We start from the raw sequence: 14,968 nt of genomic DNA, 5'->3' as shown, positions 1-14,968 counted from the left end.
AGCAAGACTTATTTCGCCCAAATTCGTCTCCTGTCTGACCTTTTTAAAAGGCCTTGGTATTACCTGAAAAATAATTAACCTTGATTTCATTGTACAATGTGTTTTGGTTAAAAGTAAATAAAGTAAAAAGTAGCAGAGACATAGAAGTATAAAGATAGGACAAGTCAGACTCAAAATATTGACACTAGGTGGATTTACTTCTATTGTTATGATATCCATGATGGATACAATAACACTCGCGAACATTGATATGTCACAAATAAATGGATTTAAAAATATTTTCTTATACGATGCCGTTCAGAGGTGTGGTTTCAACAAATTTCACCAATTTAAATAATTTTTCATTTAGAATTTAGATTTCCAAATATGTTTCGACAGTTCATTGTATCAGCAGCTGTGTTGATGTGCCCACCTATATAATTTTATCATGATGATATCATAACAACATACCATGGTAGAAGAATACAGGTAGATGAATCAAGCTTGGGGACATTGATATGTCAAAAAGTTTAAAATATCTCTTCAAAAAGAAGTAGATTTCTATATGTTTTCCTATACGACGCTAAGCGGAGGTTGTTATGATATGCATGTTTCATATAGATGCATCAACGCTTGGGAACATTGATATGTCAAAATTTTTAAAATGTTCAATGAAAAATAAGTGGGTTTTAATTTTTTTTATACGACGCAAATCAGAGGTTGTTATAATATGAATTTTTCAACAATTTTTACATATTTTAATAATTTTTCATTCAACATTTTCAATTCCAAAATCGGCTTGACAGTTCATTGGTTTGACGCGACTACCTGTATTCTTTTACCATGCTACCAATTAAGTGGTTTAAACATAAAATGCAGTGTTCACACAATTGATATGTTCAATGTAATACATTTTTGAGCCCAAAATTGTTTCTTCCTTTTGGGGTCTTGTGCACAGACGACAGATGAAATGTTATACTAAGTGCAATATTTACATTCGACGACGATGATCTAAAACTCGAAAAATGTTTTTTATTAATAATCAATAAAAAAGGACGGGCAAATAGCAACAATAAACACAATTGTTAAGGTGGGAATACATAAAGCGCTTATTTGTTTGGCTTAAGTCATCGGCTGGCTTCTTCCATTTCCGAACTAAGTCAACATAAAACTCCTTTGTTCCTCTGCGAAGAAGCCAGCCGATGACTTAAGCCAGCAAAATATTCGCCCATATTTCGAGGAGTTACAAACTGAATGACAAAGGTGCAAGTACATAAAAAGCTTAAATTCATGCATAGGCATATTAATGTCAAATTATCATGGAAAATGACGGCAGGATTTTAGTGCGGCTCTGTAATCCCTTTATGAAATGTCACAAAATATGCCTAGCCATGACTTCAAGCTTCTTATGTACTTACACCTTTAACATCCCCTCCGTAGTATGATATAAAGGGAATACTTGTTTTAATCAATATAGTACATTTTTCTGAATTAACACGGTAATGACTCAACAATATTCCCGGCTCGAAACTAATTCTGTAGTCAAGTGACACTTGAGACAATTTCCCGTTCATGTGAAACCAAGTTTGTTCGTTGCACCAATGCACATGGACATGTTAGGCATTAATGCCAAATAAGGTAACATTTTCTCGAACAAGTTCAATAGCCATTTTTATTAAATAAAAAATAAAATATTAGAAAATTGAACAAAACTACAAATGAAAAAATACAAACTTGAATTGTTATGGTGCTTTCTTGTTTTTTTGTTTGTTTTTTGATAGGTATAAAAAATATTCAATCTCACAATATATACTTCTGTGTGTATGTGCACACATATCCATTCGCTTAGAGTATTTATGTTAGGCAGCGTGTTTTGTTATGAAAACAGTTCTCATTCAAAATATTCGCTGTACATAATCTAACACAGTTTCTATAATTAAATATGGCTATGATGAGATGTTCAAAAAGTGTTTGGAATTATAGTTCCCAGTGCCATGTTCTGTTGCGCTTTAATAGATATAAACAAAAGTTGTATAAATGTATATAAATAAGTTAAACAAAAATGTAATTTATGTTCCCACAGAGCTTCACGTATTCTTATATTACTTGGTAAATACATCGCCAATTTTGAAGCATGAAAATAAAAGATTACAAGGTTTATCAAGGAATACTAGACTAATGTTATCAGTTATTTCTATAAAATAGAAATTTATTTCTTTTTTTTTCAAATCATAAAATGATTAAAAAAGAATAAATCCAATATATGTCGATTACAGAATATTTTACGAAAGCCATCACTTATTTTCATTATTGAAATTGTGTAGTATATATAAAATAAAAAAATACACTGTGGGTATGCAAGATTGGAAATAACTTGGAAAGAAAGAGAAAGAAAATTAGTTTCCAGGGGAGAATGCCGAAGAAAAAGCTACATTAGTCTCAATTAATTCCCTTCTTCTCCATTCATATTCCTTATACCTAAACTTCCTCCGTCGGATTACGGACTAAAGAAACTTTAATTTGCCGATTAGAAACTGAATTTTTTGAAGGGAATGTTTAAAATTTGACAGTTAAGGGATGGAAAAGTGATATTCTTTTCAATCACACACATACATAACCTGGCGTTTATACAATTGCCAATATACGTCCATGATATGCTATAGACCCAATATGATGGTGCGCTTTAAGGTATTTTAACTAAACCATCAATCTTTCACAATAGAAAGCTATCTTTCAATTCATGCTGAGAACCTAGAAAGGTTCGCTAAATGTCTGCCATTTAAGGGTAAGATAAAACTTTCATGCAAACCATATGGACTGCATAGTAATTTCAATCGTTCCTAAATTAACAAGTTTTTGTGTGTCTATTAAAAATAATAAAGAAATTCTCTCAGAGAGAACAATTTTACCAAAGTCTTTTAGAAAGGAGTCTTTTACAGCGATGATTGATCTATCGTTTTGACGTGTATACTTTGAGAAAAAAGTTACATTTATCATAGTTTAACCTATAAAAAGTTCGGGAACATAACATGCATTATTTTTTAATTTTAATAGTTAAATGTATTCATCTCTGAAAATTGGTAATTCCATGATTTTACATCCTCAATTCTACTATGGAAAAAAGTAAATTCTGCCATAAAATAAGTTAACTTTCATATATGTCAATTAAAATATATTTGACAATACGGGTGAGACCATGGTAGAAGAATATAGGTAGACGCATCGACACAGCTGCTGGGGCAATGAACTGTCAAACCAATTTTGGAATGTAAAATGTTTAATGAAAAATTATTTAAATTTGTAAAAATTGTTGAAAAAGCGAATTATAATAACCTCCGAATGACGTCGCATAAGAAAACATATAAAAATCTAATCTAAAAATATTGAAAAATGAGCTCGGGTTAAAGCCATTGAAATTCTAAAAAGTGCAAGAACTTACACTTATTTGGTTTTCTCCGATGAGAAAACATTCGTTGTCCAGAAGTTTGTAAACAAACAAAATGATCGTGTTTACTTGCCAAAGAGGTCAGTTGAAAATGTGCACCTTCGGTTGGCCACCAGATCTCAAGCGCCGGCCATAGTGATGGTGTGGGCTATAACAGCCAATGGTCGCTCTCCGCTCGTATTAATCGACCGTGGCATCAGAATAAATGCCGAATATTGTCGCGAAAATATTCTGGAGGGTGTATTAAAGCCATGGGCACGCAAGCGTTTTGGCCGTAGACGTCGGACATTCCAACAGGACTCAGCACGCGCCACCCAAGAATGGTTACAAAATGAGGATCCTCGCTTCATTTTCAGCGCACAAGGGCCACCAAAATCTCCGGATACCAATCCGTTGGACTATTGTGTCAAGTATTTTGGAAAGCAAGGTTGGCACAAAAATACCAAAGTGTCGATCACCTCAGGCAAGCGCTTCGCCGGGAATGGGCCAAAATACCGCAGAGCAACACTCGGGCAGCGTCGTGCCAAAGATGATTCGAACAAAACTAAACTTATTCTAAAATTTGATGCTATTTCCATATATATTTCTATATATTTGTTGCTTTCATTCAATAAAATTAAAAAAAAAAATGTAAAAATTATGGCGTTTGAGTTTGTTGCAGTTTTTATACCCTCCACCTTGAAATATTAACTTTGTCATTCCGTTTGTAACATCCTTAAATATTCGTCGTAGACCCCATAAAGTATATATATTCATAATCAGCATAAAATTCTAAGTCGATTTAACGATGTCCATCTGTCTGTCTGTCCGTCTGTCTGTTGAAATCACGATACAGCCCACATTATTTGACGTAGAGCGCCAAAATTTAGCAGAGCAATTGGTATTGTGTCTAGGATGGTTGGTATTGAAAATGATATATCGGTCCACGTTCTGGTATAGTCCCCATATAACGATACCTCCCGATATTCGGTATTTTGATGATTTATGCCACATTTTTTACGGATTTGTATGAAAATTGGTATTTGTAGGTCATAATGGTTTCCAGCTCCGGTGGTGAAACATTGCATGTATGGGTCCATGATTTGGTATAGCTCCCATATAACGGTACCTCCCGATATTCGGTATTTTGATGGTTTTTGCCACATTTTTACACTGATTTGTCTAAAAATTGGTATTTGTGAGTCATAATGGGTCCTAGTTCGTGTGGCAAAACATTGTATGTATAGGTCCACGTTTTGGTATAGTCCCCATATAACGGTACCTCCCAATATTCGGTATTTTGATGATTTTTGACACATTTTTTACGAATTTCTCTCAAAATTTGGTAGTTGTAGATCATAATGGGTCCCAGTTCGTATGGCGAGTCATTGTAATTATAGGTCCACGGTTTGGTATAGCCCCCATATAACGGTACCTCCCGATATTCGGTAATTTGATGATTTTTGCCACATTTTTTTTCACGTATTTGTCTGAAAACTGGTATTTGTAGGTCATAATGGGTTCTAGCTTCGTTGGCGAAACCTTGCATGTGTAGGTCCATGATTTGGTATAGCCCCCATATAACGGTACCCTCCGATATTCGGTATTTTGATGGTTTTTGCCACATTTCTTCTAATGTTTCCTTTACCCTAAGGTGGAGGGTATTAAAAGTTTGGCTAGCGACCTAAGCGATGAGAATAAGGTATTTATTTTACTTTTGCATACAAACCATGGTAAAGAATATAGGTAGATGCATCAACGCTTGGGAACATTGATATGTCAAAATTTTTACATTTTTTTATGAAAAATAAGTGGTTTTTTAATTGTTTTTTTTTTTTATACCACGCAAAGCAGAGGTTGTTATAATATGAATTTTTCAAGAATTTTTACAAATTTTAATATTTTTTCATTCAACATTTTAAATTTCAAAATCGGTTTGACAGTTCATTGTCCCAGCAGCTGTGTCGATGCGACTACCTGTATTCTTCTACCATAATACAAACTTTGCATTTAAAAGTTACCGATTTGTGTCGTCAACTGAAGAAAGAGTTAGAGAAACCCACTACTTGTCCGTTTCGATCTTTAAAAGTATTGCAATTATTTGATGCGTTATGGGACCCTTCTACGTCATTTAGTACATAAATACGCACACACCCGTTTGTTGTTAACATGTGGTCTCTTCATAAGAACCGTGTAATCCAACGATAGATAGACATACATATGTAGATTCCTATGGAAGAACTTATGTATTTGTTATTGATGACCAAAGTTATTTTTATTTTCAATGAAACATAAACAATTTTATTTTTGTATTTTTAGTTGGATTCATTTGACGTCACATCGGGAGATTTGAAAATGAATGTGTGTGTGTATCTGTGCATGTTAATATTTATATAGAGATTTAAAAACAACCGTTGTTTTGCTCACTGTGCATTTTTGTCAATCGAATAAATGTTCTCACGAAATGTACAATTTGTATTAGAGATAGATATTTTCTGATGTGCCAAATATTCGCATATATTGAAACTGGGAGATTTTCCCGAACTATTTTTAATCTAATGTGATTTGTGGGGATTTCGATACAAATGCATTTTTCCTTTCGAAAAATATATTGCAAAAGCAATAATAATATGTTACCTGTTCAAATTTTAGCGGTTGGAAAAAGAACGAATTGTCTAATGTATTTTTTCAACTTGGTTTTTTCATCGATTTATTCGTATAAATACCATTGCTGATGGTTTATCAATATACAGATTTTTTACGAGTTTCGTATCAATTATGGTACAATCATTTACAATATTGGGTACAGAAACCACTAGAATACATTTTTTCTTCTTGGTACCCTTTTAATTTCAAAATATATCCACAGTTATTGTACGTGTGTGCTTTGTTTCAATTATTTATATCTACTATCAAAGAGGTAGCCTCATGTAATCAAACGATTATAATGTTACATCATATTGTGATTGGACAGGAAAAAAAACAGCTAAGTTCGGCCGGATTCGAACTTTTAACAACATTTGGGAGGAACTTGAAAAATATCAGAAATTTCCGAAAAAGTCCGCTTAAATAAAAAACGTTATATGGGGGCTATACTAAGACATGGGCTTGCATAAGTAATTTATGATCATACTCTGTAGAACCCATTAAGATCTTCAAATACGAAATTTGAATCCGGTGAATAATGTCGTCATTGCAGAATCAAGAAGGTAAAGTCATGCAAACAAATTCGTTTGACGACATCTTATTGTCAAAATATATATTTACAAATCCATTGTAAATACACAAATCAGAGATGGAAACTTAGTTTTTATGCGATGAAATTTGACAAGGTAAATTACTGAAAATGAAGAGATGGGTATGCTTACTTGGAATAACTTTACTTTCTTAATTTTACCATTATTGTCGCTAAAATCATCAAAATACCGAATAAAAGGAAGTACCGTTATATGGGAGCTATGCGAAAACTTGGACCGACATGACCTATTTACGAACTTAACCTGCCTACTGGCAAAATACGCACGTGTTGAAAATGTCAGTCTTCTATCTCAATTCATTCGGAAGATAGCGTAATTAAAATAGACAGACGGGCAACGCTAAATCGGATTACAATTTTACGCTGATCCAGAATATATATACTTTGCAGGATCTATCATGAGTATTTCGAGGAGTTCTTTTGTGTCTCGTACCATCGATCGTTACTGTGATACTGGTAGCGGAGCGGGTTCGAAAAAAAGAAATGGCTCGAAAAGTAAAGAAGCGCCTTGATCGAAACCCGCGTCGCAGTGGCCGACGAGCTGAAATGGCTCGTGAGCTGAAAATATCTCAATATTCCATTCGGCAAATATTGAAAAATGAGCTCGCGGTAAAGCCATTGAAATTCCAAAAAGTGCAAAAACTTACACGGCAACGGAAAGAAATAGACTCAAAAGAGCTAAAGAGTTGCTTCACTTGGCCGAAAGTTGTGAACTGCCGAATTTGGTACACTTCGTTGTCCAACAGTTTGTAAACAAACAAAATATGGTGTTTACTTGCCAAAGAGGTCAGCTGAAAATGTGCACCTCCTGTTGGCCACCAGAACTCAAGCGCCGGCCATGGTGATGGTGTTGGCCGCCATAACAGCCGATGGACGCTCTCCGCTCGTATAAATCGGCCGTGGCATCGGAATAAATGCCGAACATTATCGCGAAAATATTCTGGAGGGTGTATTAAAGCTTTGGGCACGCAAACATTTTGGCCGCAGACCTTTGACATTCCAACAAAACTCAGCACCAAGGCACTCAGCACGCGTCACCCATGAATGGTACTAAATGAGGTTCCTCGCTTCATTTCCAGCACACAATGGCCACCAATATCTCCGGATACCAATCCGTTGGACTATTGTGTCTGAAGTATTTTGGAAAACAAGGTTGGCAACAAAAAATACCAAAGTGTCGATCACCTCAAGCAAGCGCCTCGCCGGGAATGAGGCAAAATACCGCGGGCAGCATGTGACGGTTTCATTGCCCGTTTGAAGGCCATAATTCGTGCCAAAAGATGACTAATTTGAACAAATCCAAACATATTCTAAAATTTAATGCTTTTTCCGATGCTATTTTTTGATTTCATTTAATAAAATTAAAAAAAATGTAAAAATTATGTCGTTTGATTTTGTTGCAATTTTTTTATCCACCCTGTAAATTGTGGGCCAAAAGTGAACTAAGTCAACTTAACGAAGAAGAAGACAGTCGATGACTTAAGGTGAGAAAACATAGAACAAGTTTCTTACTAGCGTAATAGCGAGAATACATAAAACGTTCTTTTGACTGGCTTAAGTCATCGGTTGCCATCTTCGAAAAAGAACAAAGGAGCCTAGGGCCAAAATCGAACTAAGTTATCCTAAAACTCGTTGTTCCTATAAGCCAATGATTTCAGCCAGTCAAAAAGCCTTTTATGTATTGTCACCTCTAGGCCAGTTAAAAACGTTCTATGTATTCTCACCTTTAATTTTTTGTAGAATATTACTCTTTAAGATTTGACAAAAATTCATTGATTGCATTTTAACTAGAACTAGAAGAATTATCACAATGAGAGAAGAAGTTGAAGAATATTTCTACAATTATTTATAAAATGCTAAAATGTTTATGTTGATAATTTTTAATGGAGATAATAGACTTTATTTTAAATTTTTATAATATATTTATTGTTGTTTCTTTTTACGTAGAAGAAATATAAAAATACAAATTTTTAAGACATTGTTTTTACATTCTTTTGATATACATATATAATAATGTCTTCATATGTGTAGTATGTTTTTGAAGATGTGTGTATAAGAATATTGAGTATAAAAAATAAAATACATATGTATATATAATACAAATAATAGATATTTTGCAATATAGCATTTTGTTTTTGAATTCTTACACTCACGTAGTTCATGTATAGGTATAAACGTATATGCAAACAAACATACATACATACATATTCCAAAATACTTTTTCATGAATACGAAATATATAAAAATACAGGGATTTGCATTAATCGAAGAGAGAAAGAGAGTCAAGACGACAGAAAGAGAGAGAGAGCAGACAGGGACAATAAAAATGTGAAAAAATAAAGGGAAAACGATTTGAAAAACACTGCAGCTTCTTCTTTACTTCCTGTACACTAAAGAGACCGAGAGAGTGAAAAATTTCCAAGTATTATTACCAATACCAATGCGCGCATCACCAACACTAACAAATAAGGAACTACAGGTAAGATGAGATGCAAACAGATCAGAGAGGGAGAGGCAAAGATCAAGGCCTTCAAAAGAAAATTGGAAATTCAAACATTACGTGGTTCTGGCCATAAACATTTCGAAAGAGAAATTGAAATGTAAAGATGCACAAATGGTGGCAAGAATGATGCCTCCATCCCAATTCCACAGCGAGTGGGTGGGTTGAGTGGCGGGACTGGTGTGTTTATATTCAGACTGACAGATATATGTGGACTTGATATTAGGCACAGCCCGTGTTATATTGATTTGAGTTAACAATTGCACTGTTGCTGCTGTTGTTTCAAACATTTTGGGCCATTTGGCCTTAATACATATGGTGGAATGAATGTTTGTATGTATGTATGGATGTATTTCGTTGTTCTGTACACAGAACGTGTGTAGCAAGCAACAAAGCACAATGACGATTAAATGTTTTTACAAAATAAATTGCTTAGCGGAGCACATACAACACACATAGCAACACATGCGCAAATAGCTACGAAGAAACGTCCAACAAAAATCATATTTTGTTCTTCTTTTGCCACACAAAAAGTAAACTTGGCAAACACATACGCACACAGACTCACCCATACCACCCAATTGGCACAAACACCCTGACACATACGCATATATGCATTCGATACCAACCGAGTCTATCTGCTGAGATCGCAGCCAGTTGACTCAACGGTTTGCACACAAATTTTAGTTGAACATCACAATCCGTTCAAGTCGCGGATAACTCCGATATTTAGTATTTTATATTGTAAGTAAAAAATATAGAGGAATATTAACAAAAAAAAAGAATTTTCTTTTCCTAATTTTTGCTTTACATTCAATTAACCAATCAGCAGCCAAGCAGAAAAAAAAAAAACAAACAGAATAGTTTCAATGTAATTTCAAATAACCGTTAAAGGATAATGAATATTTTGTGTTTTTTTTTTTAAATTGTTGGAAATGTGGCAACATTAGTTTTCAAATCAAGTGTTAACTCCCCAACAAGGAGCCATGACAAGTTAACGGTTTTAGTGCAGTGTTGTTAAGTGACTTTCTTTGCTCGACAAAAAATTCCGTTATTTGTGATCGATTGATTGACAACTGATCTATGAAAACAATAATGGAACAATTATCAGGTACTTAAATGACCTGCTTTGTGTACATTGGTGGTTTATCGCTGTTAAAGAACTTAAACTAGATTTGACGAGGCTAAACTAAGTTCTGGTGATGTGCAAATCAACCAACAAAATATTCTAGCTGTTCAAATTGTTAACAACATTACAATTCGATCCAAATTCGTGCGAATGACGACTGACTGACTGTTTGCTGTGCAGAAACCACAATTTTGTGGGTTTGAAAAAGTTTACAATTACAAGAAAACATTTTGAGATTTGTTATGAGCCATTCAGAAGAACCACACACTCATACAGCTAAACAGCTAACTTTAAAAATAAGCGTCTAAGGGCCTTCAAATAATATTATTAATACATAATAATAGTAAACCAAAAATGTTAATTGACATATTTTAAACACACTTTCGAGTCATACATGTACAGATGTTATTCGAAATGTTTAATTTTGTTTTTTTTTTTTTTCATTTTTATTAAAATGATCAAAAGCAACAGAATTACGCAATTTGAGAATATTTAAAAATATAAAAATAATCCTTGCTTGTGTGTGTGTGTACATCAGTTTCAAGTGTATTAGTGTATACGTTTTACACAGAAAAGCTTTCGGGAAGTGTCGGTGAATTTTGATACAAATCTCTTGAAATAAATGCCTTGGTGAAATTCTATTTTTAGCCTCTACAAACAGTTGTTCCCCTCACCCAAAAAAAAATGTTTTTCATAGTGCCGAGAATTGAGGTGGCCGAATCGCAAAAGCTTTCGAGACCCGAAATACAGTCTTAGCAAAATGTATCTATATGTGTGTGTGTGTGTGTGTATGTCTGTGTGTGCGTGGGTATATGTTTCATTTGGATATGATAACGAAATATTTTCAAATAAAATTTCTAAAAATATATGCACATATATTTTTCCAAAGTTCTTTATCCACACACACACACACACATTAAACTGGTCCATATACACATGAATATGTGGATCATAATGAATCGAAACTGGAACGCATTTCATACATTGGCTTTAGACCAAAGAAACAAAATCAAAAACGTCAAAACTATATTAACCGTTAGTTCGAATTGTCATTGTTATTAGTGGGGTTGCTTTTCAAAGACTCCTAGCTTTTAAATTTGCACTTCAAGTTGAAGGTAACTTGTAAGTTAAGATATTCACGTCTTTGCAATTTTTAACTCAATATTATCAATCTGTAAATTTACTAGCAGCTTCAATCATTGGTGTATTATCTTTATTAAGAACTTTACCCACCTGGTTTAAAGCTTCTGAATATAAGCGAAAAAATCTACTTTGTTCGTAATTGCCGATTATAAATTTTAAAAATTTAAATATTTGGTAAAACCTTGGTACAATAAGGAGGTAGAACGGCTTCGTAAAACTACAGAAATACAGCTCAGAGGCTATGTCAAAATTATTCAAAATTATATGTAACAAGTTGTTTTAATCTATTTCAAACTTTTCCTCATTTTTAAAATGATTTAAATAAAGCGGAAGATGAATGAAGTGCCTGGATTTTATTTCAAAAATATGTTCCAGAATGTCCAACCTTTCAATTCCATGGCTAAACAGGTTAATATCTTCAAAGCGCGACTAACAATCTACGTTTTTTTCAATCATTGATTTCGAAAATATTTTGTTTTTATTTTTCAAAACAATAAACACATACACAAAATTGGTAGAAGTCTCAGACTCAGAAAAAAATTGTAATCAGCTGGTAGCTCTACCTTACCTTTTTACTGTAACATGGTAAAAACAAAACAAATTGTGGAGCTTTGCTCTTTTATTTTTTTAGCTCTACTTTTAATTTATTTGATATGTACATATATTCCGTACATTTTGAGTTCTCACAGCGATTTTAACTGTTTCGGCTATACCTGAAATACCATGGAAATGCAGTGAACAAATTATAGGAGCTATTGTATGTAAATGCGCTATTAGTTATCATCAATTATCTACATGTTAGAGGTCCCCGTATATTCTATTTTTCGAAAATAGAGATTCAATTTCGACTTTGAACATCTTTAGTTGTCAGATTCTAGTCCAATTGTAATTTATTTTTGGGGTAAAAATCGTTCTCGGCACACTCACATTCAGCGGCAAATAAAATTTGCAGGCCATCAAAACACAGCGACCTATAAATACAAATTTCGAAATGCCCACATTTCACCAATAGCTATTGAGTGTGTGTGTGATTGGAATCTGTAATGATTGAAATACGGCTCCCGAACTCGCATCACCAAAAAAAAAAAAAAAAAAAACGCAAGAATTTTGTGTACCTTTATTTGTTGTTTCCCAATGTGAGGTGTTGACGTATTTGTGTCATTTAATGATCAACTTCCTCACCCCCAGCCCACGACTCCATTTGAATCATTTATTCCATTGAATTAAACAGAGTTTGTGAAAACAGAAAGCATATTTATTCTTTCTTCTTTTTTTCTCTCCTTGTTCCAATGGTTTGTAGGGGGACGCAGCGATTATATTTTCTATAGAAGTGAGTAATAACTCTGTGGTGTTCATGTTAAAGCCCTTGAAATGTGAAAAAGTCGAATCAACACTTTCTTGTTCACACAACTGATTGTCATGAAATCAAATAAATTATTTACAAAAGCAACAACAAAAAGAAGTCACAAAATGCAAAAAAAAAAAAAAATAAAAATGCCATTGACTTGATTCACATTTTTGTCTCATGTTTTGTATTTTTTTATTTGTCTCAATCACCACGAAACCAGCAAAACCAACGTTTTTTACAAATAACATCGATAATCCATATGTTTCTTGTTTTTTTCTTCGTCTTCTTATTCTGTTAATTCATTACAACACATTTTTAAGTTATGCACTTGGAGAAATTTCTTTTGAGGAAAGCCAAAAAATTGACAAGTATTAGGGTGGAAATACATGAAGGGCATATTTGGCTGGCTAAAGTCATCGGTTGGCTTCTTCGTAGATGATAAAAGGAGTTTTAGATTGACTTAGTTCGATTTTGGCCCTAGGCTCCTTTGTTCATTTCCGAAGAAGACAGCCGATAACTTAAGCCAGCGACATAAGCGCTTTATGTAGTCCCACCTTTACTTTTATATGATAATAGCTTCTTTATTGTCTAATCTGACGTCTAGCCCATCCAAACTGCGGGAAAATTCAGAATATGTAAGCCAGTCGTTTCGGAAGGTTTTGACATTTAGCAACAAAATAGGATGGGAAGCAAGTAAAAGAAGAAGAAGTAAAAGCCAAATACATTAAATCATTATATGTTGTTCGAGACACGTTTTGTATTTCTTCAAAAAAGTTAAGGTGTAAGTACATAAACAGCTTGAAGTCTTCGCATTCGAATTCTGCCGTCGTGCCCCTTTATAATTTGACATTTATATGTCTAGCCATTATGCCAAGCTGCTTATGTATCCTCACCTTTAAGGCTACGTTTACAAGAACTATTCAAGCGGTCTAGGCGGTTTTAATGTAAACATGGCTTACACTGTTAAAATGTCGCAATATTACTCTCTATTTTAGATAAAAACATCAACAAATTCGCCTATGTGCAAACAATCAATTAAACAATTTAAAAATTGTATTTTATTTAAACCCGTTTGGTGTTGTAATATCCATAACGTGTTGATCATATAACTATTGAAATTGTTGCAGAACATTTCACTTTTTGTTTCAATCATAGCTACCCGTATTTTTGCAAAAACAAGTGTTTTTATTACAATTTCTAATGTTTTCTTCTTCTTACTTTAAATGCAGTTTCTTCTCGAGTAAACGTAAACACAAAAACCATCAACCATGGATGCCATCAAGAAGAAGATGCAAGGAATGAAAATCGACAAGGATGCGGCCTTGGAACGTGCTGCTACTTGCGAACAACAAGCCCGCGATGCTAACCTCCGTGCCGAAAAGGTAAGATGACTTCCATTAAAAGAAAAAAAAAAGTCTTATTTGTGTTTCATTGCTTCCTTAAAAAAATCTTCCGACAGATTCTAATGAGTTTTTGTGTTTAATTTATTGTTTCCACATTAGGCCGAAGAAGAAGCTCGCCAATTGCAAAAGAAGATCCAGACTGTTGAAAACGAATTGGATCAAACACAAGAAGCCTTGACTTTGGTCACCGGCAAATTGGAAGAAAAGAACAAAGCTTTGCAAAACGTAAGTCCATTTGTTTTATGTTTCAATGCAATTCAAGTTTGAAGTTCATGCATTTTGAATCAAGTTACAATGAATGATTATTGAAATCAATTTCGATTTGACGTAAAATCGTCTAACTTGATATGCAATTTAAGATTCATTTTATATTGTGTGTGTTTTTCCTATCAGAATATATACATAGTTTTAATAACTTCAATGTAAACGTAGCGTAAAATGCACCTTTCGATTGTTAAAATATGAGTGAATCCCGCCAAAATGTGGTGCATGAACTTCAGACAAGGGACACACGGTGATTGATGGTTGTGATCTAAGAAATATTTCTCTTTTTGCACAAACAATAAAATGTTGATTGTGTGGAGAATTAAAGTTTTAAACAATCAACTGGAAATGGATCAATCATCAACGGTACCTATATATATCAATTATTATAGATTTTATATTATGTATCTTTATCGCTATTTATAAATATCTATACACATATGAATAAAACTCAAAGATATGCATCGTTGCGTTAGTTGATAGAAAACGAAATCACTCACAATACAAGGGTAATACTTTCAT

The 14,968-nt window shown here is 33.6% G+C and overlaps 1 protein-coding gene across 8 annotated transcripts in view; it reads left to right on the top strand.

The window, feature by feature from the left end:
• The first annotated feature begins 9,743 nt into the window (after nucleotides 1–9,743).
• Nucleotides 9,744–14,968, top strand: part of LOC101898358 (tropomyosin-2) — a 28,959-nt gene continuing 23,734 nt past the window's right edge. For 6 of the 8 annotated variants that reach the window (XM_059118059.1, XM_020035890.2, XM_005181027.4 and 3 more), the window contains exons 1-3: nucleotides 9,744–9,903; nucleotides 14,009–14,161; nucleotides 14,282–14,407. In XM_059118059.1, the coding sequence (XP_058974042.1) occupies nucleotides 14,048–14,161; nucleotides 14,282–14,407 (240 nt within the window). In that variant the 5' untranslated portion in view covers nucleotides 9,744–9,903; nucleotides 14,009–14,047. Of the gene's footprint in view, nucleotides 9,904–12,731; nucleotides 12,762–14,008; nucleotides 14,162–14,281; nucleotides 14,408–14,968 lie in introns of all 8 variants that reach the window. The other 2 variants (XM_011293201.3, XM_005181026.4) reach the window with 2 other exon arrangements.

This window comes from Musca domestica, unplaced genomic scaffold (genome assembly GCF_030504385.1).
Source record: "Musca domestica strain aabys unplaced genomic scaffold, Musca_domestica.polishedcontigs.V.1.1 12, whole genome shotgun sequence".
Taxonomy (NCBI): domain Eukaryota; kingdom Metazoa; phylum Arthropoda; class Insecta; order Diptera; family Muscidae; genus Musca; species Musca domestica.
This window is presented reverse-complemented; position numbering and strand designations above follow the sequence as displayed.